The sequence below is a fragment of the Oryzias latipes genome, chromosome 15 (genome assembly GCF_053564925.1).
Source record: "Oryzias latipes strain Hd-rR chromosome 15, Olatipes_Hd-rR_3.1".
NCBI lineage: Eukaryota > Metazoa > Chordata > Actinopteri > Beloniformes > Adrianichthyidae > Oryzias > Oryzias latipes.
This window is the reverse complement of record NC_136251.1, coordinates 20,784,599-20,810,073: the sequence shown is the minus strand read 5'-3', so window position 1 is coordinate 20,810,073 and position 25,475 is coordinate 20,784,599. Positions and strand designations below refer to the sequence as shown.

Here is a 25,475-nt window from a genome sequence, read left to right as displayed (position 1 = left end):
AATGAAATGCTTTAAATCTGCAAACATCATCTCTTAATCACCTGGATATTGTTCCTCCAGTCACTTCTCTGAGCAGTCTGCAGTGAAGAGGAACAAACTCCAAGAGTCTGGAGTACATCAGCTGGAGACCATTTGGGCTGGACTTCACTGCCTCCTCTATTATCACCTGAGAACAGCACAGATTCTCAGATACATTCATTTTATTCCTGCAAGCCGAAAAATTGCCAAATTATTGCTTAACCGCTGTTGTGAAGGTGACACTTGGGTGTTTACCTGATCCATGTACGGTTTGACAAGAACCTGTCCCACCAGAGCTTCAGCATCTCGTGTCTTATCGATGGTAGCATACGTCCTCAGGCAGTGACGCACCATGTCCACGTTGGACGTCTGCAGACCCTCAATCAACAGACCCTCAAGTGACTGCTGCAGCATCGAGGTGATCCCTGCAATACGCTTTCATAGCGAATCAGAGGTGGATGAGCATTCAGAGCTTTGACATGCTGTTATTAGATGGATTCACTTTGTTAGTATTCCATAAGTGCTGCTTACTGGTCTGACTTTATCCAGAAGGGGCATGCCTTTGCTTTGCACTGCATGGAACTGAAGTTGGTTGAATTCTGTAGCGATCCTCTCCAGAATCTGACCTGCTAACAAGGGACTGGGCAGAAACTCGTGGTCAACACATGGATCGAAACATTTTAATGACGTCTATCTATTACAAAGTTCTTAAATTATTGAAAAGAACCAAAGAAAACCAGCAAAATACTTGTGCAAACCATGCCCTGACTCTGGTTAACTTAACCATGGGACTATTCTGGCATTTAACATGTCATACGATTAAATAATAATCTGTAAAATAGTACAACTTCCTGCACTGACAGACAATGAGTTCCCCACCTGCTGAGTTCCAGAGAATTGGATTCTTTGGAGTTCTGTGAGTGGAGAATTTTCTCAATCTTCTCAACTGAACGAACGACTTGAATCAACCTCAAAACACAATCCTATCGTGAAGGAAAAAAAATGCATATATTTAAACTGAATTATTGGATAGTTTCTATATTAGATAATTGAGCAGAATGAAATAATATCAAGTTTTTGGTGTTTTAACCAAAAAGAAAACTCATTTTATTACATGTGGCAATAAAAAAACATGTTAACTTAAAGGTAACAAAGACGACAAAATATGATAAAAAAAATGTGATTTAGTATTGATGAGTTTTTAATCACAAATTAAATCAAAATGTGCCACTAAACCTTTTTCTTTTGTATATCATCCTGCTTGGACAGCTCGTTGTCAATGGCCTGTATTACTTCACTGACACAGGACCGCAGACTCTAAAAGAGCAAAAAGAGCCAGAAACATACATAAACATTAAAACAGGACTTTTGAAAAGTAATTATTGATAATACATACCATGACTTCCTCTCTTAACTGTCCTAAAGGCACAGATAGCTGATTAAGGGCCTTGTCCATTCCCACCTGAGACAAAAAAAATCAGATGAGATCAAAATCCATCCATCCACCAAACTGATGCACTTTTAAAGTTAGGAATCAGTGGGTAGTAACATGAAAAGTGTGCATTCACACTGGATTTCAGAAATAGCCATCGTAGTTTTGTCAGAGTACAAAAACACTTGCAGTTTTCCCTGAGGAGAACCTTTGAATATGCATACAATTTTTTGTAGTCAATTATTTAAAAAAATAAAAAAGCAAACATTTCAACGAAAAATAAAGAAAAAAAATGCAGATGAATAACAGTAGGTGGATACCAAAGGTATCTAGGTTGGTAGGTATACCAAAATTACTGTCCAAAGAATAACCCAATATCACCTAATGTAAAAAATATGATGTGAGGGTAAATGGAAAGTTGGCTAGAATGTCCCATATTAAAACAAACAAGTCTTTGAAAATGTTCTGTCAAATGTTAGTTATGACAAAAGTCGTAGATGTTTTGATTTATTTAAAACATTTTGCTTCTTACATTTTACCCCCTCCCTGCATTTTCTAGTTCTAGGGCTGCCAGAACAGATCAGACAACTTACCAGGTTGGTGGAGAGATTGACAAAGTCTGCATAGTCCTTGTTGATGAGTTCTACCATGGCAGTTTTCAGTAACTTGTAATAGAGTTCCAGATCTTCTCTCATCTCCTCCAGCTGGACCTGCTTCCGACACTCAGCCACAAACTGGTCAACATCAAAGTCATCCTGAACAAACGGAACAAAGGTAGAAACAAACGTGAAGAACTGCGTTTTCGGTCTTATTTTAATATTTAATTCGATGACACACACTGTGTCGTGTCAACAGAGAAAAGCTGCACCTGGCTTGATAATACTGTAAAAAAATAATATTATATTGTTAAACCTAATTGGGCTACGTGTACATTGTGTTCAATACCACCAGCAAAAACAACAACAACAGATTGCTTAATTTATTCATTCACAATTGTTTGAAGTCTTAACGTAATTTAACGACGTCAGGCAATCATGAACATCACATCCTTTAGTTTTGCTACCGGACAAGGTGAAGGTATTAAAACGTGACAATCACAAACTAATTCTCACCTTCATGAAGACATCCTTATCAAAGCAAAGAGAATCTGGTCCCTTTGGAAGATTCATTTTGGATTGTAAAATATAAATTAGGAAGACTTTATTTTTTGTCGGATGAAAGTGACAAGCTATGAGCTAGCTTTTCCTATCTAGCTTCCGCAAACATGGCACGAATACCAACGAAGAAGAATAATGACCAACGCACGGGACCTAAAGCGCCCTCTGCAGCTTGATGCTGGTACTTCAAAACAGTACACGGCTTGGTCGTGATGGTTATGCAGCTGTTGTCTAACACTGATATATGTATGTTTGCTTGACGGAACTTAAAGTGATGATTATGAAATATTTTTTTTGGTTAAAAAAATACTTTAGGCTCTATTTTGACACCATACAAAAAAGTAAGATTTTTTTTTCTTAATTACAAAGCAGCCATTCATAACATTATGTGTGATGGATGAACACACATTTTGCTTATTATCTTTTGCTCCAGAGTAAAACGAAACAATTGTTTTAGAGTATGAATTTTCTCATATATAAGTGTTTTATAAAAAAAAAAATAATAACCTCAATATCTTGTTTACAATTTTGGAAGATATGGACAAAAAAAGGAGCTCACATTTTAACACTGTTTTGCTTTGCTACTTTATAATTGCATTTTTATTTCAGCAATTTGGTTATTTTTCAAAATTTCTATTTTGACCTTCTATAATGCTGTCTTAAGCTTTGTGGTTTTCATTAAAGCCCTTTAAATATCTTTTTTAAATGAAAGAAAAAAAGAAAGAAAAGCGCTTTCAATTTTTAATGATGATCATTAAAAATGAATCAAACTGCTGCAGAAATGACCTAATGTAAACCTAAATATAAATCATATGGTTAATATTGGCTCATTACTGTGTAATATTTATCTTCCAAACCCACTGAATTCCCTTTGGGGTCACAGTTGTTTGAGCTCTTCCAAGCTACTCTTGGGCATATGTGGGGTACACTCTATACAGCTAACCAGTCTGTTGCACGGTCACACGATCGCACATGCTCACACAAACGGACAATTTTGAATCATCAATTAACCTATTAGCATGTTTTTGGACTGTGGGAGGAAGCCAGGGTACTTGAAGAGAACCCACCCATGCACAAGGAGAACATGCAAACTCCACACAGAAAGGTCCCTGATGGGATTTAAACTAAGGCTTATCCCCTGTTAGGTGAGAGTTTTTTGTAGTTTTACTGCAATTCTAAAACTAAACAATTCAGAATACCGTTATTAAAATAAATCCTTATGTTCAATTTGTCAAATAAATACAAGCAGGATGAATGTATGTTGTTCCTTCTGTGCCAAAAATATATTGTCCACTGTCTATGTGACTCCTTTGGGACTCATTCGGGATTTGGCTTCAGTTTTACAGCAGATACCCTTCCTTACTGGACACACAGCATTTGGACTTGGGGCTAGCACTTGAAAAAACCCAAAGAGCACCCCCCATATGGTTACAATGACTCACAGCACTTGGTAAGCCTAACTGTCTCTTTTCTGAGGGCTATCATGGCATAAAACTGCTTAGCTTTCAAATGATTGAGTGTATTCAGGGTAACAAAGAAAATAAAAATTTAAAAGAAAAAAAAAGATTCCACTAAAATATATACAAAAATAAACACATGTCTTTACAGATGGTAAAAGTTGTGTAATTTAATTTATTTATAGAAAACAAAATGAGAGAAAAGCTAAAGAGCAGGAGAATTTAAATTGTAGTCGCAAAATAAATGTGAACTGCTTTTACAGAATGAATCAAATACCACTTTAATCATCTTTTGATTCATTATAAAACCGCTCTCATTGGTATTTTAATTATAATTGTGCTGTATTTAGTATAAAAAAACAACAACCTGTGTCCATCTCCAGTTTTGAGCCAGATGCCAGTTGGGGCGAGGTATAGAAACATGTACATGGATCTGCAAGTGGATGCATCAGAATGGAGCTGAGCAAGGAGCTTGTGGCCTGCCAATTGTATTTTGTACATAACAACTGCAATCTTTTTCAAACTGCATTTTTTTTTCATCTGCTCCTGATTCACCACAATTTGAATTAAAAAAATACTCGGAAAAACTATTTTTATCTTAATTTTTTATAAATGTCCTCCATCCTGTAAACAATGTTACAAGATCATGTTAAAAATACAGAAAACACGATTTTAATTGAAGTGGGTATTTTAGTTGATAATTATATGTAAGGAATCTAATGTGACGTGTGTACTTTATGTGTTCCTGCAAAAAAAACAGTCTAAGTATGAGTAATGACACTGTTAAGAAAAAGGTAACCTCTTTTCACTTTCTTTATTTTCAAATCAGTGTATCAATTTGTACCTGAAATGGGTTTGATGTGTTTTGTAACTTTTATTGCAGCATTCAGTTATTTTTAATGCTTTAAATAAATCAATCATTTCTAACATATTTTATTTTGGGCACTTTCGTGGCTTCACATTTTGCCAGTATGGAGGTTCCATATACCTCTCCCCCTGGTTTGGGTTGAAAGGTGCACTCTGATTGGTTGAGGGCTGCAGGCTTCGGTGTCAGGTGATGCAGCGGCAGAGACCCACTACTTTACTCCCTTTTTCCTCCGTGATAATTGGTCGCTCCTCAACCCGGATGCTGTGCGTGTGGTTTCGTTATCCGTAGGTTTAGCCTCAGTAAAGGGAAATTATTTCCATATTTGCTTGAAGCAGAAGCTCCACAGGGGCAGGTGGAACATAAATCATATTTATTAAAAATAAAAAATAAAAACCGGAAGAGTTTCATGCACTCTTCTGCACAGATCGTGACCAGCAGCTCCGCCGTCAGACGCCGAGGAGGAGACAGGAAGAAGGAGGAGAACGGGTGAGGAGCATCGCTACCGAGAGAGATGGCGGAGTGCGGGAGGAAGGCGCTGTCTCTCCTGGAAGCGGCCCGCTCCCGGTATGAGAGCCTGCAGATATCCGACGACGTCTTCGGCGAGTCCGGGGATGACAGCAGCGACAACCCCTTCTACAGCACCTCCGGGGACTCCGACTCCGACAACTGCATCGCCGAGGTGGGAGAGGAGCAGCAGCCGCAGCACCAGCACCATCATCCGAAGCGAAGCGGGAAGGATGGAGCGTTCGGTGGGGGAGCCGGGGGGAGCAGCGGCGCGGGTCCTCCGGGCTGTCTGTCCCACACGCAGGCGGAGGAGGAGGGCTGGACGGAGACCCTGCAGGATGTCACCGTGCCGCCCTACAACGAGACACATGGTGAGACCACAACTGCACGCACGAGACACTTGATGCAGGCTATTGCATAGATCGGGGTTATGCTTTGAGAATAAGAGCATCTAATGTTTTTTTTTAGGTCATTTGCTGTCATGCAGCTGCATGCTGTGTGGTTTTGGTGCATGTGCAGCCAGTGATGGAGATGCATGACACTGCATCAGCAGTTTGGAAATAATGACAAACATCTTTGATACTTCACTCTTTGGTGCTGTCTTTTCCATGGATGTTCATGTGTCTGGAGAGCAGAAACTACTGGAATGATTAATCTGTTTTATGCATGCATTTTGAAGCATAGAGCTGCAGCATTTGTCATTAGTCTTTCGCTAATTAAGTAAAATACATTTTTTATGCAGAAATGCCATCCTCTGCAGGATTCAGATTATGGCTGTGGCAGATATAACCCAAGCCCCCTCCTGTTGACTTATTCAAACAACTAAAAACACAATTGTAAACATGTCTCGGTTTGCTAAAATGTCATATATGAAAGCATAGAAGTGGATGTTGTTTTATTCTAAAAAAAAAAAAAACACGCCAATAATTAAAAACGAAAGCCCTTGTGTGATTCCTCCTCCTTAGTTTTTGGTTTGAAATTAAAAGTAAACCCATTTTTTTCCAGCCTTGATTATTGAGCCAATTCTGTTAATCCTGCTTTGCAAATATCCGACCCCATGTGATGCCTTGTCGTTTCATCATTATTTTTATATTCAGAGGTGGCTCAACAGGTCACACACAACGTTCTTTATTCACATCTTGAGCTCTCTGAGTTGTTTGCTTCTATTGACTCAGTCTAAGGTGACAGTAGATGTGCCATTTAACTTTGTGTGCTGATAGTTTCGTAACAAACACCTTTACTGTCTATTTGGACAAGCAGTGCTGGTCTGCCATCGGTACTGGGGTGATAATGGCTCCTGCCACTGAGCATAATCTCAGCAGATGTCGAGATGACAGGATGGGACTCAGATTTACCCGTCCCGAGCTGTTAAGACATTACCATATTTATATGAATGTGCACCCGTGCTGAGTTTAAGTGCACAAAGAGCTCTTAACGCTAGACGAGTTACTCTGAGTTGGCTCATGCTGAATTCATCCTTTGGACACTTATCAGCTCCAATGCCTTGCTGTGTTAGTTTTTCATTTTTATCCCACTTCTCTTTGCTGACGCAGACACACTCAGGACGTGACAGCTCCGCTTTTTTTGACGATAGTGCATGATGTGCGTAAATCAGCCACTGTCAGAAGTCTTCAAGTCAGCGTTTTATGACCTGTTATGGGTGTGAGATGGTTTGCTGAAGCAGGTGTGGAGCATAGGAGACATGCTGGTTCGTTTGCTGGTTTCTGAATGAGGTTTTTAGACAAGGTCGGTCTTGAAGGTGATTGGTTTTCCCTGAAAGCGGAAGCAGGAAGTGGGGGCTCTGGATTATAAAGCACACATACTAATGTTTTATTATATAAACACTTCATCATGAGGTTTTAAAGGATTTAAAAAAAACAATTCCTGGTTATCTGAACAGGTCTGCTGGATTATTGCTTTTCACCATATGCAGCATTTTGAGTTTGACTCTTTCTTTTACTCTATTTCATTTCCACTTTCCGCTTAGTGTAATTCTTTGTAATGAAAATGCAGAAATTTAGCATTAATGAAATAGTGCATCAACACATATTTAAATATATCTGGCATAAAAATATATTTTTCTTTTATAATATGCATTCTTTTATGTATGTTTGCTGCAAATAATTTCAAGCCAAATAGGAAATATTCTTATGTAACCAATGCAATCCACTAAGACATTATTTATAAGTTGTCCCACATTCTGTTTATGGGTTACAGATTGGCATCAGAAATGTTTATCCCAGAAAAAAGTCCCCTGTTTTGCCTCTAAAGCGGAAGCTCACAGTTGCCGTCTGCAGAAACCCCTTAATCCCTGGTTACGAAAGCAATTGCGAGCCAGCTGTTTGTCCAGGAGGAGCAGATATGCAATAGTCGTCTGTCTTTTGCAACATGTTGCACTGAGTGATTCGTGAAATTAATACGTTTGAGCTTTTGAATGCTGTGTTTTATTTGCTGAAGCAACACAGGCTGAAATTGCAAAAGGAGAGGATGGAAGCCTCGCTTTCCTCTGTTCACTTATAAAGAAACTGAGCTGCTCAATTGAGCTTGAAATATACTAGTTACCTCACAGGGATCCGACAGGCTCCAGGAAAACCTCTAATTTGCCAGAGTCAACACAAGCTAGGCAGTGCATTGCGTATGTAGTGCATGACTGCAATATTCTTGAAATGTTCCAAATATACCGCCGCATTGGAGGTAAATATCCTATTTGTCTCCACCTCCTGCTGTGATGGGTGGATACTTTATTTACATCGGGGTTGAGGAGGTTGATTTCTCACTGTTGTGTTTAAACCAGTTATAATAAGTACTTATATGTGACACTATTATGTTACAAATGTGTCCTTTTTGTGGTTCTACAAGATTAATGTCACCATGTTTGTGGCTGAGTCTAAGGACTTGTCCTATTCGATTAGTGGAAGTCAACTTATTGGAGGACTCCTAGAATCACTACAAAGTTGTTCACTGATATTGTGGCAGCTCAATAGATGTTTAGGAGTATGACGGGGCACTTTTCATGAGCATTTAGGCGGGACGAGTTAAAGGCATGGCTCCACCCATTTGTCAATCAAATAAACACGCACCTAATAAAAATGGAATAAAACCCCATCCTCTCACTTGTCATGAATAGAAAACAAAGCAAGAAACCATTAAAAAGGTTGTGGAGAATACACTCTACATTTAAAATGGTCCAGGTTGATGAAATTAAATCTGGTTCAATCAGGAATGATGGATTCACTTTTAGTCTGACTTGTTATCAAATAACTTGAGATCTTGTTGGTAAAGGTATAAAGTGTGAGGTAACCACTCTGACTCAAGTTCAGAGACAAAGTTAGGATATAGATAAACAGCTTAAATCGTTTTTTTCTTTTTACACATTTACCAAAAATGAATACTCGAAACTTTCCATGTTTTATTATTTTGGAACGTTCAGATTAGTGAAGAAAACAGTGTAACAGAATGTGGAGAAACCTAGTAACCAGCCAATTGTGTGAGCTGCTAACCTGTTCCAGCCATTGTTTTTTCCAAGCAGCTTTTTTGTTACCTCTCTCTTTGAACACACGTGATCAGGAGGTCCAGATGGTTGGTCCAACATTATTTTGTGGTTGTGGTGCCGAAAAGCATTCACAGATGATTAAGCAAACAGTTTGCTTTTGGAAATGAATTGGCAGTCTTATTTTCTCAGATTCTTTCAACAGTGACACAGATAAGCGCTGTTGAAGCATTGCCAGCTTAATAAACCAGAGCTTTATCGACAAGCTGCAGATGTTTTCTCAACAACTGATTTGACAGGAGCAGAAAATGTTTTGCGCCATTTCCTACGCTGAAGCATTGAGACACTGAAACCGTCTGCAAGCAGAGAAATGCCACTCTGACATGCGCCGCTCTGTGGTGGCTGTCAAGTCGCGTAAACTTACCAACGGCTGCCCTGGGCTTCTGACATTCATCCCAAATACTGCTGTGGCTGAAGAGCTAATTCTGATTTTGTTGTCATGAAGTGTCCGTGGAATAAAGGTTCATTACTGCCCGTGAACATTTACCGGTAGCCTGTTTTCTAGAATATGTCACTTCATTTTCCCCTCTCCTGCCCCAGGCCCCGCTCAGAAGATGCCTGCCACTGCCACAGCCTTGGACTTCTTCCAGCTCTTTGTTCCAGACAACTGCATCCAGAACATGGTGACCCAGACCAACATGTACGCCAAGAAGTTTCAGGAGCGTTTCGGCTCGGATGAAGGCTGGCGTCCCGTCACGGCCCAGGAGATGAACGCCTTCCTGGGATTTGTCATCTCCACCAGCGTTCATCGCTGCGAGTCGGTGCTCAGCATCTGGAGCTCGGGCTTCTTCAGCAACCGCAGCATTGCTTTGAAGATGAGCCAATCCCGCTTTGAGAAGATCCTCAAGTACTTCCACATTGTGGCGTTCCGACCATCTCAAGGAAGCAACCAGGGCCTTTACAAGATCCAGCCTTTCCTGGACTTGCTGCAGCAGTCATTCAGCTGCACATTCAGACCCTCGCAGACACAGGTAAGTTTAGGTTGTAGTTTTTTCACTTTAGAATTTTTACTTTTGTCTAAATGTTTACTAGAAAAATGGCAGGTTCTTAACATTTGCATGCCTGTGCTGAACAGCTAACAAGTCAGTTAAGGTGGCAAAGTTACACCTCATGCTGAAACTAGCATGGTGGCAAAACCACAAGTCTTAAAAGGAAGTCAGTCTAAACAAGTTTACCTTCCAGAAATACAGTAAGTGTGTCCTTCTCTAGAAAAATGCCACAAGAACATGTTAAAAACACCAAAAACACAGTTTTCATTGGAGTGGGTGTTCAAAGACAAATGTTGTATGTGCTGTTCGGGAGGTTTAAGTTTAAGTTTGCAGTTTGTCAGAAAGTTAAACAATAAGGTATTTATTCAAAAATCTAAAACACATCACATAAAACTTTAAATGCGGATTTAATTCTTGACGCACTGCTAATATTACATTTTTTAGTTATGTTTTTCATTTTTTCGCTTATTGTTGGCTGTTTTCTTTTCCAGTATTCATAATAAAAAAGTAATAAATTCCTACAGCTAAGCTTCTCCAAAGCTGTATTTAGCTTGTTATCAGTTTAAATGAAAAGTCTTCACTGGAAGGCCCGCTCTGCTACGCCCGACATCTTCCTTCCAGAAGCTGAATAGCCTCTTTATTTTCCATAACTGCATATTTGACTAAGAAATATCTTCCCGCTGCTGGTACAGTGAGATGGAATGAGGTGGAATGTACAACTTTGCTGTACAGTGCACTCGCCGTTATGGGAGTTGCAGTTGCTGGTTGTGTTTTAACACCTATTTGGACTTGACTACAACATTCAATGTGTCTAAAGTGTTTGCAATGGTGGATTAAAACACACTAATGTCACACAATGTGATTTTATTTCTATTCACAAGTTTTACACGATTTTGATCATATAATTATCAAAAAACAAAAACATTTGTTCTTGTTTCATAAACAAACATTTATGTAACACTGTTTAAACACCAACCAGTGATTGAAATTGACACAGATGGAACTTTTGCTTTAAAAATTGTAAAAAGTGACACTAGAAATGAGCAGAAAAGATGTATTTTGTCTTAAAATGTACAAAAAAGGACTAGATTTGAGGAACTGAATTTACCTTCTGTAAGAAAGATTACGGTAAGTCTGTTATTTTAACCCAGCTTTATAGGAATGTGGTGCATATAACACAGATCATAAAGTTTTGCCAGTTTTGCTTGTTGGAGATACATCAGCACTATAAACAGATCCCTCCTTTAAAGCTGTGGTGGAAGCAAATACAGATACTATCTTACTATCTTTTAAAACCAGTTTTGATCAAGTCCACCAGAAATGACAAATACCAGGACATTGGGGTTTTTTCAAATTATCATAAATGCAAACTATTTAACACTATTTTTTTTTCTTTGCATGTCAAGCAAATTTGAAATGTAAATGAATCACTATAGAAGTTTTTTATCAGCCTTGACCCTTCTGATGTCATCACTTGTTGCTTTTCACCAATGGAGCATTTTTATGGAAGGGTAACATAAGAGGTTCAATCTGATGTGTCAGTGAAGTACAACACTTTGCTATAATTTTTAAGGAAAAGCTACAATATTAGTGATCGATATTGCAATGATGATATCACTTGCGATACATGAACAAATAGCAAATCAATCAAAAACATAATTTCCATTTCACTGCAATAGTTTAATTAAAATAACAGTCAGCATTCCTTAAAATAAAAGGGCTCCATCCGATTGATCAACAATGTGAGGTTCATCTGATTGGTCAAATGCATAAAGGAATTTATTTGATTCGTTAAATACTTCAAGCTACCATAAGATTGTTATAGCACATTTAAGGTAACCATTTATCGGAATTTCCGTTGTCTTTTGCGATATGCATTTTGTACAGCTTGATATTGCTGCTAAATTCGCCAGTTTCTTTTGTGCCGGCCTACTTTTGAGAGTTTTATTTAACCTTAAAAAAGACATGTAAGCTCCACCATTTAATGAAGTCTTAAATAAATAAAAATATATTCAACGTATATTTTGTATTTTTATTTTACTCTAAACCGAAATTATTATTATTATTATTTTTTATGTAACTTTTCTTTCTGGGTCAGTTTTTTCTGCAATTTGATACATTATATTGTGATATAAGGATGTCGTATATTATATTTTCTTTGTATTTGCTATCCGGAAAGTACAGTATCGCTTGCAGACAAAGACAAGACTTGTGCAAATTTGAATCAGCTGCTTTCTCTTAGCAACTCTCTTAGTAGCTTTATTGTCGCATCACAAATAAAACCTGGTTGAGGTTAGCTTTTGTCTGCCTGCTGCACCTTCTGTACTTCACCATGGTTACCCTCAGATATAAAGCTTGCTCACATGTAAAGCAATATCCACTATTTTGGTTTTCAGGTTCTTCACGAGCCTTTGATCGATGAAGACCCAGTGTTCATCACCACCTGCACAGAAAGGGAGCTGAGAAAGAGGAAAAAGAGGAAGTTCAGCCTCTGGGTTCGGCAGTGTACCTCCACTGGGTTCATTTGTCAGGTATGCATGAATGTGGGATGAAAGAGATGGAAATCAGCCAGGTTTCAAATAGATTTCCTGCATTGTAGGCTTTTTTTCTGAAGTTACTTTCAAAAGAGTGGCAAACGTTTCCATTATGCCTGAAGCAAAAAGGAAAAATCAAGGAGTTTCATCTACATATAATTTCAAGTCTCAGTCAGTTCATTTTTAGATTCAGTTCCTAAAAATTCAAATGTATATTTAAATATAAATAATATAATTATTGTGTGCAGAAATTTTACTTTTTCGAATGTTAGAGTTCCCATCAACTCTAGTTTGTCACTGTAAAAATATTGTGTGTCAGATTTTCTGATTTGTTCAAATCAGCCTTAACTGAAACAAATGCTTTGATCTTTTTTTTCAAGTTGAACGTCTTCTGCTTTAGGATAGGATCTGTGTTGTCAGATCTCAGACAGGCAGAGCTGCTCCTCTAACAACCTTGCCCTTGAATGCAACCTCCACCTCCTACACTGGTTGCTTATATAACACCGATAGGCAGCAGAATCACAGACAGGATTTTCCAACTCTGCGAAATTGAATACTTGTATTTAAAACCACTCTAATACAATTTGATGTCACATGTGGTCTCTGGTTTTTCTTGCTTCTGGCTACAGACAGTTACAGCAAGATAATGTTCTGGATCTTCCATTTTGCCATCCACACACATCACGCATCACGCACTCGCATCACGCAAATAGTTTGCATATAGTTTGCATATACAAATCATGAATCAATCTTTGACAGTTCTATTTTGAACCATTTAAAAAAATCGCAAAAATATAAATATTAGCATTTTTTTTACTTAGATAAAAAATGAGTGTAACCAAAAGGGAGATGATCAAAATTTGGATTTAAATCACTCAGTTCGTATTGGCTTCATACCCAAATTAAAGCCACAGAAGCAGCCGAAGCAGCTGAGACCTGTTGATCTCTTCCAGATCTTCCAGAGGTTCTGGTGATATTAAGAGTTTCAGATCATTTAACCCCTGAAGTTGAGAGGTGGGGCCCTTTGTGGATTTGATCATGTGCAGAACATTTTCAAAATCCAAAAGAAAGTAATAGTTTGCAATATTTTATCAAAGTTGAAGAATTGGCAATTTCTGAACTTATCTCTCAAGTTTTTGTGGATGAATTCAAATAATTTGGAGAGCATTTTGCTCTACTCACAAGGGTTTTGCACATTTGGCACGTTGGCGAAAGTTTTCTTCACTCAACTCAACAGGGTTGTAAAAACCACACTTGGGTGAAACAAACATCCACCTGTAAATCAAGTAAATACTGCCTTAAATCTGTGCAAAGCTAAAAGCGCAAAATATTGCAAAAAAAAAATGTGTTTTTATTGAACGAATCTCCCCCACATGAAATAAGAAATAAAGCATTTTATTACCCCCTTCCTTATATAACCTCATATTAGGGTGAGGGGGTGGGGGGTTTAGCCTGCGATGCGCCTTGGGGGGGGGCTACTTGGGAGTGGCCCCCCTCCTATGGTTGCCGTATGGAGTGGGCCCCCCCTCTTTCGGTTTTATTTGCACCTTAGACACGTAGGGTCCTTGGTAGGGGGGGTGCTTGGACATCACTGCCAGCAAGCAGCAGATGTCCTCCTGGCACCCTACCCGCCAATTTTAACCGCACCTTAGACATTTAGGGCCCCTTGGTGTGGAGGGTGAGGGGACATCACTGTGAGTAATCAGGAGATGTCCCCTTAGTGCCCTACTCGCCAATTTTAACTGCACCCCCCTTAGTACACACACCCCTCCCCCTTCAATATATACATTCAAACATAAACACACACACATGCACACAAACACCCTCTCAAACACCCATACACGCACACACATTTTACAAGGAAGGTGGGACCTGGGTCCATCTGTCCCCTACCCCGTCCCTGGTGGGGGGTGTGGGCCCCTTGGCGATGGCGGCCGTGTCCCTTGGGTGCCGGCTCCCTGGGCCCGGCGGTGCTCTCTCCGCACGGTGGGGGGGTTCATATTACACCTGAGCCGGGGGTGTTCGTGTCCCTGGGGGGTGGGTCCTGGTCCTTGCCCCTGGGCGCTGGGCCCCGCCAAACTTCCAACATGGCCGAGCCTGGTCGGGCCATATTTATAACATCCCTTATGGGCCGCCCTTTTTTCCCCGGGGTTCCCCCCTCCTGGGCGGGGGCGGCGGGCCCCTGCCTTGCTCCTACCTGGACCAACCGTGGGCCGGGTGGGTGGCTGCCTGGAGTGCGGAGCGGGTCTCCCTTGGGGGGTCCTGGCTCGTACCTGGGGTCGGGGCGGGGGGATGCCCGGAACTCCTGGGTGGTGGTGGGGTGCTCGTCTGGGGCTGTGGGCGTCCCTCTCCGGTGGGGCCCTGCGTTGGGCTCTTCCGGCGCGGCGGGGGGCTGCTTTCCTGGCTGGGCTGGGGCGGCGCTCTCTTTCCCTCTGCGCCTCCCTGCTCTCTGGCTCTGGGGGCCTCGCGGCGGTCCTGCTGGCCCTGGCCTGGGTGGCGGTCTTGGTCGCCCGGGGGGCGGTTGTTCCCTGCCTGTTCCCGTGTGGCGCTGGGGGAATTCCGGCTGCCGCTGCTGCTGCGGCGGGGGTATGGGTGTGGGGGTGGCTGGGCGCTCCTCCTCCTTCTTTTCACATTCCACCATCCATTTTAGAAGAACATAAACACTCACCTGAGCACAGGTGTTAGCTCACCTTTGCACTAATAGTTTGCATGATTGAATGAATGAAAGATTTCACACTAGTTGGTTTAAAGGCATAAGTATGCGTTCGTGAACACTATCTGTTTTGTGTGCATGTTGACATGTGGACATTTCTGCGGCTAGCAGGTGTGTTGATAATATTTGAGTGTGTGTGAACAGGCCCCGCCCTTTTTGTACTACATTTGAACTGTACCGTAACGATAAACAACCAGTAAACCTGCCTGCTCTATGCTGCTTCATGGTCTTACCCCCCTTCCCCTCCTATTATCACCCTCCTACCCCCCCCTCTCTCTAACGTCCCTCTCTCTTGTTCCCCACTTTCCTTTTCCGTCCGGTCCAACACCAAAGATTTTCAAACATGATTGAAATTAATAAAGTTTGGCCTCAATTACAAAAGGGGTTTATTCAGACATACCTTTGGTTTGTCTGAAGATGAATAACCCCTCTTGTTAGAATAAAATATGTCCAACACAAGAGGCCCTCAGCTCTCATCTGTTTGCCTAGCTGTTGGACAGGACAAGTTAAAAAAAAAAAAAAAAAAAAAAAAAAAAAAAAAAAAAAAAAAGCATTTTATATCAAAAAGATAATTGAGAATAGACTAAAAATGTGTCTGTTTGGTGTAAATTGTACTTTTTAATATAGGAGTCAATTGGAACTTACAATCTTTTCAATCCAGCCTCCATTGTTATTTTATGGAACTGCAACTTTTGGTACTTTCCGATAAATTCAGAAAGCAGGGTTTTGTGCAGAAAACATCTGTTTCTTAGTGCTGTCAAAGATATCAGACTTACCAGATGTTTTTTGCGTAAAATTTAGCCAAAAGTTCCTCGGAATAAGATAAGATAAATTTAGTGGGGAAGAAATCAAACTCATCGGTCCACACGTTGGACATAACTGTCGATCAGTGGTTGAGGATAGAAGAAGCACTGTTTTTGCCAAAAAACATTAAAATATTTGCAAATGTTGTTTTTTTTAACAAGTGGTCTACTACAAATTGATTCTTGAAAATGTTAAGTCAACACATCCAGAGGAAAATGAAAAAATATATATTTTTGTCTTAGTTCAGACTTGCACCTCCAGAGAAATTTGATCAACGTTCAATATCCAGTCCTACTATTTTTTACATTTTAAAATTAGTTTTTCACTTTTAAAGTTCTTAAAAATAACGAAAATAAGATTAAAATTTGCCCCAAAATGTAAAAGTACTCTTCAAACATTTCCAAAATTAATGAAAAAGAAAGCTTAACTGTATCAGTTACACAGTGGCACACGCAACCTATAAAAAGGACTGAGTGAAAGATGACAACATGGACAGACAGAGGAAGAACAGATAGGAGGAGAAATGGGGACAAAGACAAAGTCAGCAAGTGTCATGACTTGCAGCCACTTACTACCACCTTGAGAGTTGTGGTGGCAGCAGTGCTTTGATTTCATGATGGCCTGTCCAACCTCAAACTGTGATAGATTCCTGGAGCAAACAGAGGTACAAGAATACAATGTTGTAAATAGTCTTTACTGCAGCGAGCCATAAAAGATAGATAGCAGGCCGCATGAGCTTCAGGTAAAGCAGATTTTTCCTGCAGACCAGAGCTGCTTTAATGGAACGAGGAGCCATTCTAAGCTCAATATTATTTTTCCATTAGCTTTTCCTTTTAGTTAGTTTAGTGATAATTTCATTAATTTGCTTTATAAATGCCCCTTGTTATCCCACGTGGCCATTACAAGGCAAAGAGCTGTGTGCATTAGGCATTAAAGACTGCCATTCAAAGCCACATTCCATTATACCATCCATTTAACAAATAAGCATTAGCATTCACCGTGACTGCAGCCATTTAGTTTGAAGTCAATCTTTACCAGTCCACTCCAACATGCGTTTCCAATGAGATCTTCTGTGTCTAAATGAATTATGATGGTGAACTGAGGGAGAGAAAAAAACATGAAAGGAGGAAAATGAGTCAGTGAAGCGAATCAATGAGATGCTATCAGCCAGTGGAGTGTGCAGCGATGATAATATTTATACACACACTCACAGATACAGAGATGACCTCTTGACCTTATATCTGCATGTTTGATTTTGCTTAGTCTCAGAAGAAAAGCTAAGGAGACTCAACCTCATAAACTGTTTTTCTTAAAGCAATTTTGCTTTAAGACATTTTTTTACAAAACGTGAGCAGTACAAACTTATTAGGGCTTGTATGTTAGAAGCATTCAACATACAAAACTCAAGGGCCAATCCTATTCCAGCAATATTGTTCCTGATATCTCTTTGCTTTTGGCCACATTAAAGTAAGATTAGGTCTGTTTAAGATCAAGTCTCACTTTAGTTTTAATAGGAAGTGGGCTTGTTTTAAGGAATAAAAATATAAATATTGCAAAGATTCAAGAATTAGAATAAAGGGGTAGAACTCATTCATAAAAGCAATTGTCAAAAAAATTAAAAGAACCCATTAATTATAATGTTTTTCACCCCTCACACACAGAGATCTCTTTTAGCCCACAGACTTTGAAGAGGATTTAGTATTTCATGTATTTAAATTCCTCCATAAAAAATGTGCTACTTCTTTCTCTTTCGGCTTTTCCCATCAGGGGTCGCCACAGCGAATCATCCTTTTCCACCTCACTCTATCATGAACATCTTCTACCCTAACGTTAGCCAACTTCATGTCCTCTGTTAAGACATCCATGTATCTCCTCTTTGGCCGTCCTCTTGCCCTCCTGCCAGGCAGCTCCATCTCCAACATCCTTCTACCAATATATCCACTATCCCTCCTCTGAACATGTCCAAACCATCTCAGTCTGGCTTCTCTGACTTTGTCGCTAACACAGGCAACATGAGCCGTCCCTCTGATGTACTCGTTCCTTATCCTGTCTAACCTGGTCACTCCTAAGGAGAACCTCAACATCTTCATCTCCGCTACCTCCATCTCAGCCTCTTGTCTCTGTCTCACTGCTACCGTCTCTAACCCATAGAGAAGAGCTGGTCTCACCACTGTCTTGTACACCTTTCCTTTGAGTCTTGCTGACACTCTTCTGTCACACAACACTCCTGACACTTTCCTCCACCCGCTCCAACCTGCCTGCACTCGCCTCTTCACCTCTTTTCCACACTCCCCATCACACTGAACTGTTGACCCCAAGTACTTAAACTCCTGCACCTTCTTCACCTCAGCCCCCTGTAACCTAACGCTTCTACCTTGATCCCTCTCGTTCAGACACATGTATTCTGTCTTACTACGACTGACCTTCATGCCTCTTCTTTCCAGAGCAAACCTCCACCTCTCTAGCTGTTCCTCCACCTGCTCTCTACTCTCACTGCAAATTACAATGTCATCCGCAAACATCATTGTCCAGGGAGATTCCTGTCTTACCTCGTCTGTCAGCCTGTCCATCAGCATAGCAAACAAAAAAGGACTCAAAGCTGATTCTTGGTGTAGTCCCACCTCCACCTTGAACTCCTCTGTCTGACCTACAGCACATCTCACCACCGTCATACTTCTCTCATACATGTCCTGAACTACTCTGACATACTTCTCTGCCACTCCAGACGACCTCATACAGTACCACAGCTCCTCCCTCGGCACCCTGTCATACGCCTTCTCTAAATCTACGAACACACAATGCAGCTCCTTCTGACCTTCTCTGTACTTTTCCATCAACATTCTCAAAGCAAAAATGGCATCAGTGGTGCTCTTACGGGGCATGAAACCATACTGCTGCTCACAAATCTCCACCTTCTTCCTAAGCCTGGCTTCCACTACTCTTTCCCACAGCTTCATTGTGTGGCTCATCAACTTTATTCCTCTGTAGTTGCTGCAGTTCTGCGTGTCACCCTTGTTCTTAAAGATCGGGACCAGAACGCTTCTCCTCCATTCCTCAGGCATCTTCTCACTCTCTAAAATCCTATTGAACAACCTTGTTAGAAATTCCACTGCTGTCTCTCCTAGGCACTTCCATACCTCCACAGGAACGTCATCAGGACCAACGGCCTTTCCGCTCTTCATCCTTTTCAGAGCCTTCCTAACCTCATCCTTTCCAATCTCTGCTACTTCCTGCTCCACAACAACCACATCTTCCTCCCTTCTTTCCCTGTCATTTTCCTCGTTCATCAGCTCCTCAAAATACTCCTTCCATCTTTTCTGTACACTCTCCTGGGTTGTTAGCACCTTTCCATCTCTGTCCTTTATCACCCTTATCTGTTGCACGTCCTTCCCATCTCTGTCTCTCTGTCTGGCTAGCCTGTACAAGTCCTTCTCTCCTTCCTTTGTGTCTAACCTGTCATATAGCTCATCGTAAGCTTTCTGTTTGGCCTTTGCCACCTCTCTCTTCACTCTACGCTGCGCTTCCTTGTACTCCTGTCTACCTTCCTCAGTCCTTTCTACATCCCACTTCCTTTTAGCCAACCTCTTCCTCTGGACGCATTCCTGTACTTCCTCATTCCACCACCAAGTCTCTTTACCGTCTTTCCTCTTTCCAGATGACACACCTAGCACCTTCCTACCTGTTTCCCTGATAATCTCTGCTGTAGTTTCCCAGTCATCTGGAAGCTCATCCTGACCACCCAGACCCTGTCTCAACTTCTGCGTAAATTCCTCACAAGTTTCTTCATTCTGTAGCTTCCACCACTTGGTCTTCTTTTCTGTTTTCCCTCTCTTCTTCTTCCTGACCTCCAGAGTCATCTTACACACCACCATGCGGTGCTGTCTGGCTACACTCTCTCCTACCACCACTTTGCAGTCATTAACCTCTCTCAAATGACCTCGTCTACATAGGATGTAGTCCACCTGAGTACTCCTACCTCCACTTCTGTATGTCACTCTATGTTCCTCTCTCTTCTGGAAGTAAGTGTTGACTACCGCCATTTCCATCCTCTTCGCAAAGTCCACCACCATCTGTCCCTCCAGATTCCTTTCCTTCACACCAAACCTGCCCATCACCTCCTCATCACCTCTGTTGCCCTCACCAACATGCCCATTAAAGTCTGCTCCAATAACAACTCTCTCTCCTCTGGGGATACTCTCTATGACCTCATCCAACTCACTCCAGAATCTCTCCTTCACTTCTAACTCACAGCCAACCTGTGGCGCATACCCACTGACTACATTCACCATCACCCCTTCAATTTCTAACTTTAGGCTCATCATCCTGTCTGAGACTCTTTTCACCTCTAGAACACTGTTTACAAACTCCCCCTTCAGAATCACTCCTACCCCGTTTCTCTTCCTATCAACACCATGATAGAACAGTTTGTATCCTCCTCCAATACTACATGCCTTGCTGCCCTTCCACCTTGTCTCCTGCACACACAGTACATCTACCTTCCTTCTCTCCATCATGTCTGCCAGCTCTCTGCCTTTCCCTGTCATTGTGCCAACGTTAAGAGTCCCTATTCTCAAACCTATGTTCCTGCCTTTTCCCTTCTCTCTCTGGCCACGGACCCTTCTGCCTCCCCTCTTTCTTCCACCAACAGTAGTCAAATTTCCACCGACACCCTGTAGGTTAACAGCATCGGTGGCGGTCGTTGTTAACCCGGGCCTCGACCGATCCGGTATGTCTAAATCTTTCTCGTGGATGATTCGCATGGTTATTTTGGCAATTTTTACGCCGGATGCCCTTCCTGACGCAACCCTCTCTATTTATCCGGGCTTGGGACCGGCACAGAAGTTACTGGCTTGCAACCCCTGGCTTGCAACCCCTGTGCTACTTGAGATGTGCAAAATGTCACATCTTTGATGGCCTGCCCTGTTCCATGTGCTTCGTAGATCTACGTGCATCTGAAAGAGAACCAGGGTGCAGACGGTCTGGCTGCACTGAAGAACAAACCTCAGCTCCATAGCCTCGTGGCTAAGCAGCTGTGTCATAACATGTCTGGCAAGAACGTCATCATCTTCACAGGACCTTCCATTACAAGCCTCAGTCTCTTTACTGAATTCAGCAAACAAGGTAAATAAGTCAGAACAGAAGACCTGATTTGACTTTATCATCCTGCATCTGTTGTTCTCTTCCTTCCTTCTGTCATTTGTGCTTTGATGGGCAGAAAACTCTTCATCTCATGTCCTATGTTCTCTAGTTTTTATTTTCAGTATTTTAGCACTAAGAATAGCCTTTTTACATAGTTGGGAGCAAAGGTTGATCATCTTTTGATGAAAATTTGGGCTCTTTAAAACATTTTCTACTTTATCTCTGTAAATTAAACAAGACAAACACCTGAAGTTACTTTTTCTTGCTGTCTGTATGGTAGTTCTAAAGAATTTTTTCCTATTTATCATTTATTTTAATTGAAAAAGCCTGGAAATGGCAAATAAGAAAAACATGTTTATCTATCAAATTGACCTTTTTTACCCTCCGTTTTCCTGCCCGTAAGTAGAACTAGAAGCTCATTCGAGCAGTTGAAGCTGCGACAAGAGAAAAAAACAAGTGAAGGCTTTGTCCAACATTTCCCTCTTTCAAATTTATCTTCCAGGATTAATTAGGAGAGTTAATTACTTTGCAGCTTTTGGATTCCCTTTTTTTTAAGCTCTCATTTGCAGTTCTGAGATAGAAACCGTTTTCTTAATTGAGCACACTTGATTGTTGATTGTATTTCTTTGCAAATGAAAAAAAAAACAGTAAATGTTTTTAAGACAACAAACAACCCTAAAAATTAAAACAGCTCTAATTTACGAACTCAGTTGATCCACTAAGTGGATTTATTTTTATACACTTGACAGTAGTTTACTCCTATATAAGTAAGACGATTATTCTTTTCTCTCTGACTGCAGATATCTATTGCTGTGGTTTGCTGAGCACCAGGAAAAGCGATTGCACTGGCTTACCGCAGAGCATGCTGGTGTGCGGCTCCACACCAGCGCAGCGCGGTCAGTCACGCGTGATGATGAAGGGCACCATGTCCCTGATTAGCTGGTACAACAAGGGACATTTCAGGTTTCTCACCAACGCTTATTCCCCAACAAAACAAGGTAAGGATCATAAAGCAACTCGATATGTCTCAGGTGTCTCATTTCATTAATACCTTGTTGCGAAAAGACATTAATTCCTTTTTATAAGGATTATACTAATTTAAGAATTGCTTGTTTATTCCTATCAGGGAAAAATATTTACAATCTTTTTTCAAGAGAAGACTTGATTATGACATAATGCACAATGATATCCACTCTTCAGCAATCTATTTTGCTGGTTTTAAATCATTTGAAGTGTAAAAGCAAAATCTTGGATTGTTTATACAGTTGGATTTATTTATACGATTTTCTTTGCCACCTGCACGCTCGTGTGGGGAAACCATTCAATTTGTGCAAGAAGATTACATCAGTCATTAAAATTAGTCCCTATTATGCTTATAACTAGAGATTTTCAATAGTTCTGGGTAAAGACCATTCAAGGAATATTGGCTGATTGTTGTCTTTCAAGCATTCATTGTAGACAATACAACAAGCAATGACATATATTGTATAGCAGTCGTTTCTTAAATAAAGAGATACATCGATAAAAAACAAATACTATACTATGTGGAGTTTTTTCCAATAAAATAGATGAAGAGGATAATGATTCTTCTATCTTTGATTTCAGTCTGACTACTAAATTACTAAGAAAGGAAGACATCTCACGTTTTCCACTGATTGTTGCGTTTGTGTTTTCTACAGGCATGATCATCAAGAGGAAAAGTGGGGATATACCATGTCCGTTGGCCGTTGAGGCTTTTGCAGCACATCTGAGCTACATCTGCAAATATGACGACAAGTACAGCAAGTATGTGCAAATTTTAATCTGCCTCAATCCAGACAAAATAAAGTAAACAAATATTCAATTAAAGCCCATTTTTATGACATATATAGCTGATAACTTATTATTAACTTATTAAGACACTCAACATTGAGAAACTTTTATGAAACTTCTAGACTTCTAAACTTAGGGGAAAAGAAACATATTTAGCTGAAAAATAAATACTCAGTTGATCTATAAAAATAAAAGACAGAAAAAAAAATCAATCAGCTGATTCAGTCTCTTGACCTTACTCCCATAACTGATATAAATAATTTCCTGATTTTTTTAGGATTTATTGCAGTTTCAAAACAAAAAACCCTTTAACGTTGTTTTTTTTTTCTCCCACAGATACTTTATTTTCCATAAACCCAACAAGACCTGGCAGCAGGTGTTCTGGCTGAGCATCAGCATCGCCATCAACAACGCGTACATCCTCTATAAGATGTCCGACGCCTACGCGGCCAAACGCTACAGCCGGGCACAGTTTGGAGAGAGACTGGTCAGAGAGCTGCTAGATGTCGGCGACTGTTCCCCCACCCAATAAGGAGGAAGAGGAAGCTGATGAAGACAGGAGCAAAAACACCAATACAATCTCCTTGGGTTTATTTATTCTCACACATAAGGGCGCCAGAATCTATGTCAATGTGATAATATAGAAGCAGTGCCAAGCACCTGTTCTTTTTTTTAATTTATTTGTTTCCTTTTTTTGTGGTCGTGTAAATAGTCACTAACACACAACTGCACACCATGCAATAACAATGAGCCATGGGGGTATTGAAACGCCTCTCAAGAAATGACTGACACACTTTTCACGGCAAATTTGTCTGCAGGAAGCAGAACGACGGAAGGAGAAGGGAACTGATGAAGATTTCTCTCACAACTGATGTCAAGTTAAAACTAAAAACGATGTGCAATTATTTTAACATCAGATGTGTCGAGTCAAAAGGCTACATGTAGCTCAGTCGTTCCACCCTGCAAAAACATCAGAATTCTAACACACTGCATGCATCGGAAATCTGGTTTTTGGTGTTTAATTGTCTAAGTGTGAAAAAAATGTCTGCTCCAGGTGAGTTGCTAAAATGTGTATGTATGTGTTTAGTAAGTGGAATTTTTTTGGGCGTGATATTGAGCTTTAGGATGTAAATGTATGGCATTTGTGAACCACATGTGTTGCTGCACACTGTGTTTCTCATAAGGTGATTGTAAGTTGTGACAAAAACAAAAACAAAAAAACATGGAAAAGCTAGTAAACCTGAAAAACACTCCCATAAAATTAGGGTCCTTTAAAAATGGTTCAAAAATCTGTTATCTTATCATCATTCACTTAATGTTCATATTTAAGAGCAGAAAATGACCTTCTGTGTTGCAAGACAACAAATCCAGTCATGACCATTGGGATTTGTTTGTGACGATTGTGTCACGACCGTGGAGCGCTGCTGGAAAATAAACAAGACCATTTCAATACAATTGCACCTTATTTTACAAAGTAAAATCATATTTCTTACCTATATGAAATCAATCTATTCAGAGAAATCAGTTTCTTCCTTTGCAATTCTTGAAATTGGGTCACGGAAGCTTTGAGACAGCTTTGACTAACGGGCACATAATTAGTCAATGACCCTGAACCTTTGGGTGTGTCAAATCTTTGATCTTTAGACATGCCTCACCTCGGTGGCCCAAATCGAAGGGGGATTAATCCCTCAATCTGTGACCAAGCCACCACATCATGGATCAACCCTTTCTCAACCACGACCACTGGAAGCTCTCTGGGAATCTTTACTTTTGGCTCCTCTCCACTGCAACCCTATTCCATAGAGGAGCCTCAACTTGTTCACCGTGGGAATAGAAGCTTTGACGATTCTCAACATGTGCTCGCTTTTATCAGCATGGCTTAGTGTGTAAATATATATTAAAATAATATGAAGGCGTTTATTGAGTGATTCCCCTGCAGGACTCATGCACTTCCTCTCCAATCACAGTCTTGCACTTTGATGACACTTTTTTTAGATAATTATTTTACTTTCGACTAGAGATATGATTTACACTGTTCTTATAGATCAGGTCTGTAAATATAATAGATTATTGAGATGGTTAATATATGTAAAATCATATCAATGAAGTAAGGTGGATGATTGTAACCAAAATAGAAGGGATATCTATCAGAATTAGAGTGCAGGTATGTGTTTTGTTTACAAATCACAGTGAATAAATGTCCACGTTTTCTTTGTTTGGGAAAGTCAAGATTGTGTTCATTTTTGCTGATTTCAAATATTTTAGTAATACCGAACATTGCTGTTGATGTTGTTGCTCCTGTGTGTGAACCACTGAATGTGTCTAACCACAAGTCCTTGCAGACTAACACTGTTCATCTTCGGATGCACGTCAGCCGTGTCACACGTCACCTTGTGATTTTAATACAACATTTGATAACATGTTACACAATTGTCATCACAGTTGGTTTTAAGTTGTCTGGACTTTGTTGTTAACATAAAAATACAGCAAAGACCATG

At 40.4% G+C, this 25,475-nt stretch overlaps 2 protein-coding genes across 3 annotated transcripts in view; one reads left to right on the top strand and one right to left on the bottom strand.

Moving 5' to 3' along the window:
- cog2 (component of oligomeric golgi complex 2) overlaps positions 1-2,735 on the bottom strand; it is a 6,909-nt gene extending 4,174 nt beyond the window's left edge. The window contains exons 1-8 of the mRNA XM_023963229.2: positions 2,563-2,735; positions 2,044-2,205; positions 1,415-1,480; positions 1,255-1,335; positions 898-1,001; positions 550-658; positions 274-453; positions 42-166 (exon numbers count right to left, since the gene is read on the bottom strand). Of these exons, the coding sequence (XP_023818997.1) occupies positions 42-166; positions 274-453; positions 550-658; positions 898-1,001; positions 1,255-1,335; positions 1,415-1,480; positions 2,044-2,205; positions 2,563-2,619 (884 nt within the window). The 5' untranslated portion in view covers positions 2,620-2,735. The remainder of the gene's footprint in view (positions 1-41; positions 167-273; positions 454-549; positions 659-897; positions 1,002-1,254; positions 1,336-1,414; positions 1,481-2,043; positions 2,206-2,562) is intronic.
- On the top strand, positions 2,098-25,475 carry pgbd5 (piggyBac transposable element derived 5). Of its 2 annotated transcripts, none has more exons than XM_078932175.1 (8): positions 2,098-2,224; positions 5,357-5,807; positions 9,527-9,957; positions 12,372-12,506; positions 20,967-21,147; positions 21,966-22,163; positions 22,845-22,950; positions 23,314-25,475. In XM_078932175.1, the coding sequence occupies exons 2-8, from the start codon at positions 5,444-5,446 to the stop codon at positions 23,507-23,509; spliced, it is 1,611 nt and encodes a 536-aa protein (XP_078788301.1). In that variant the 5' UTR covers positions 2,098-2,224; positions 5,357-5,443; the 3' UTR covers positions 23,510-25,475. The 2 variants fall into 2 exon arrangements, with proteins under 2 accessions (XP_078788301.1, XP_020565150.1); XM_020709491.3 differs by lacking the exon at positions 2,098-2,224 and adding an exon at positions 5,078-5,216.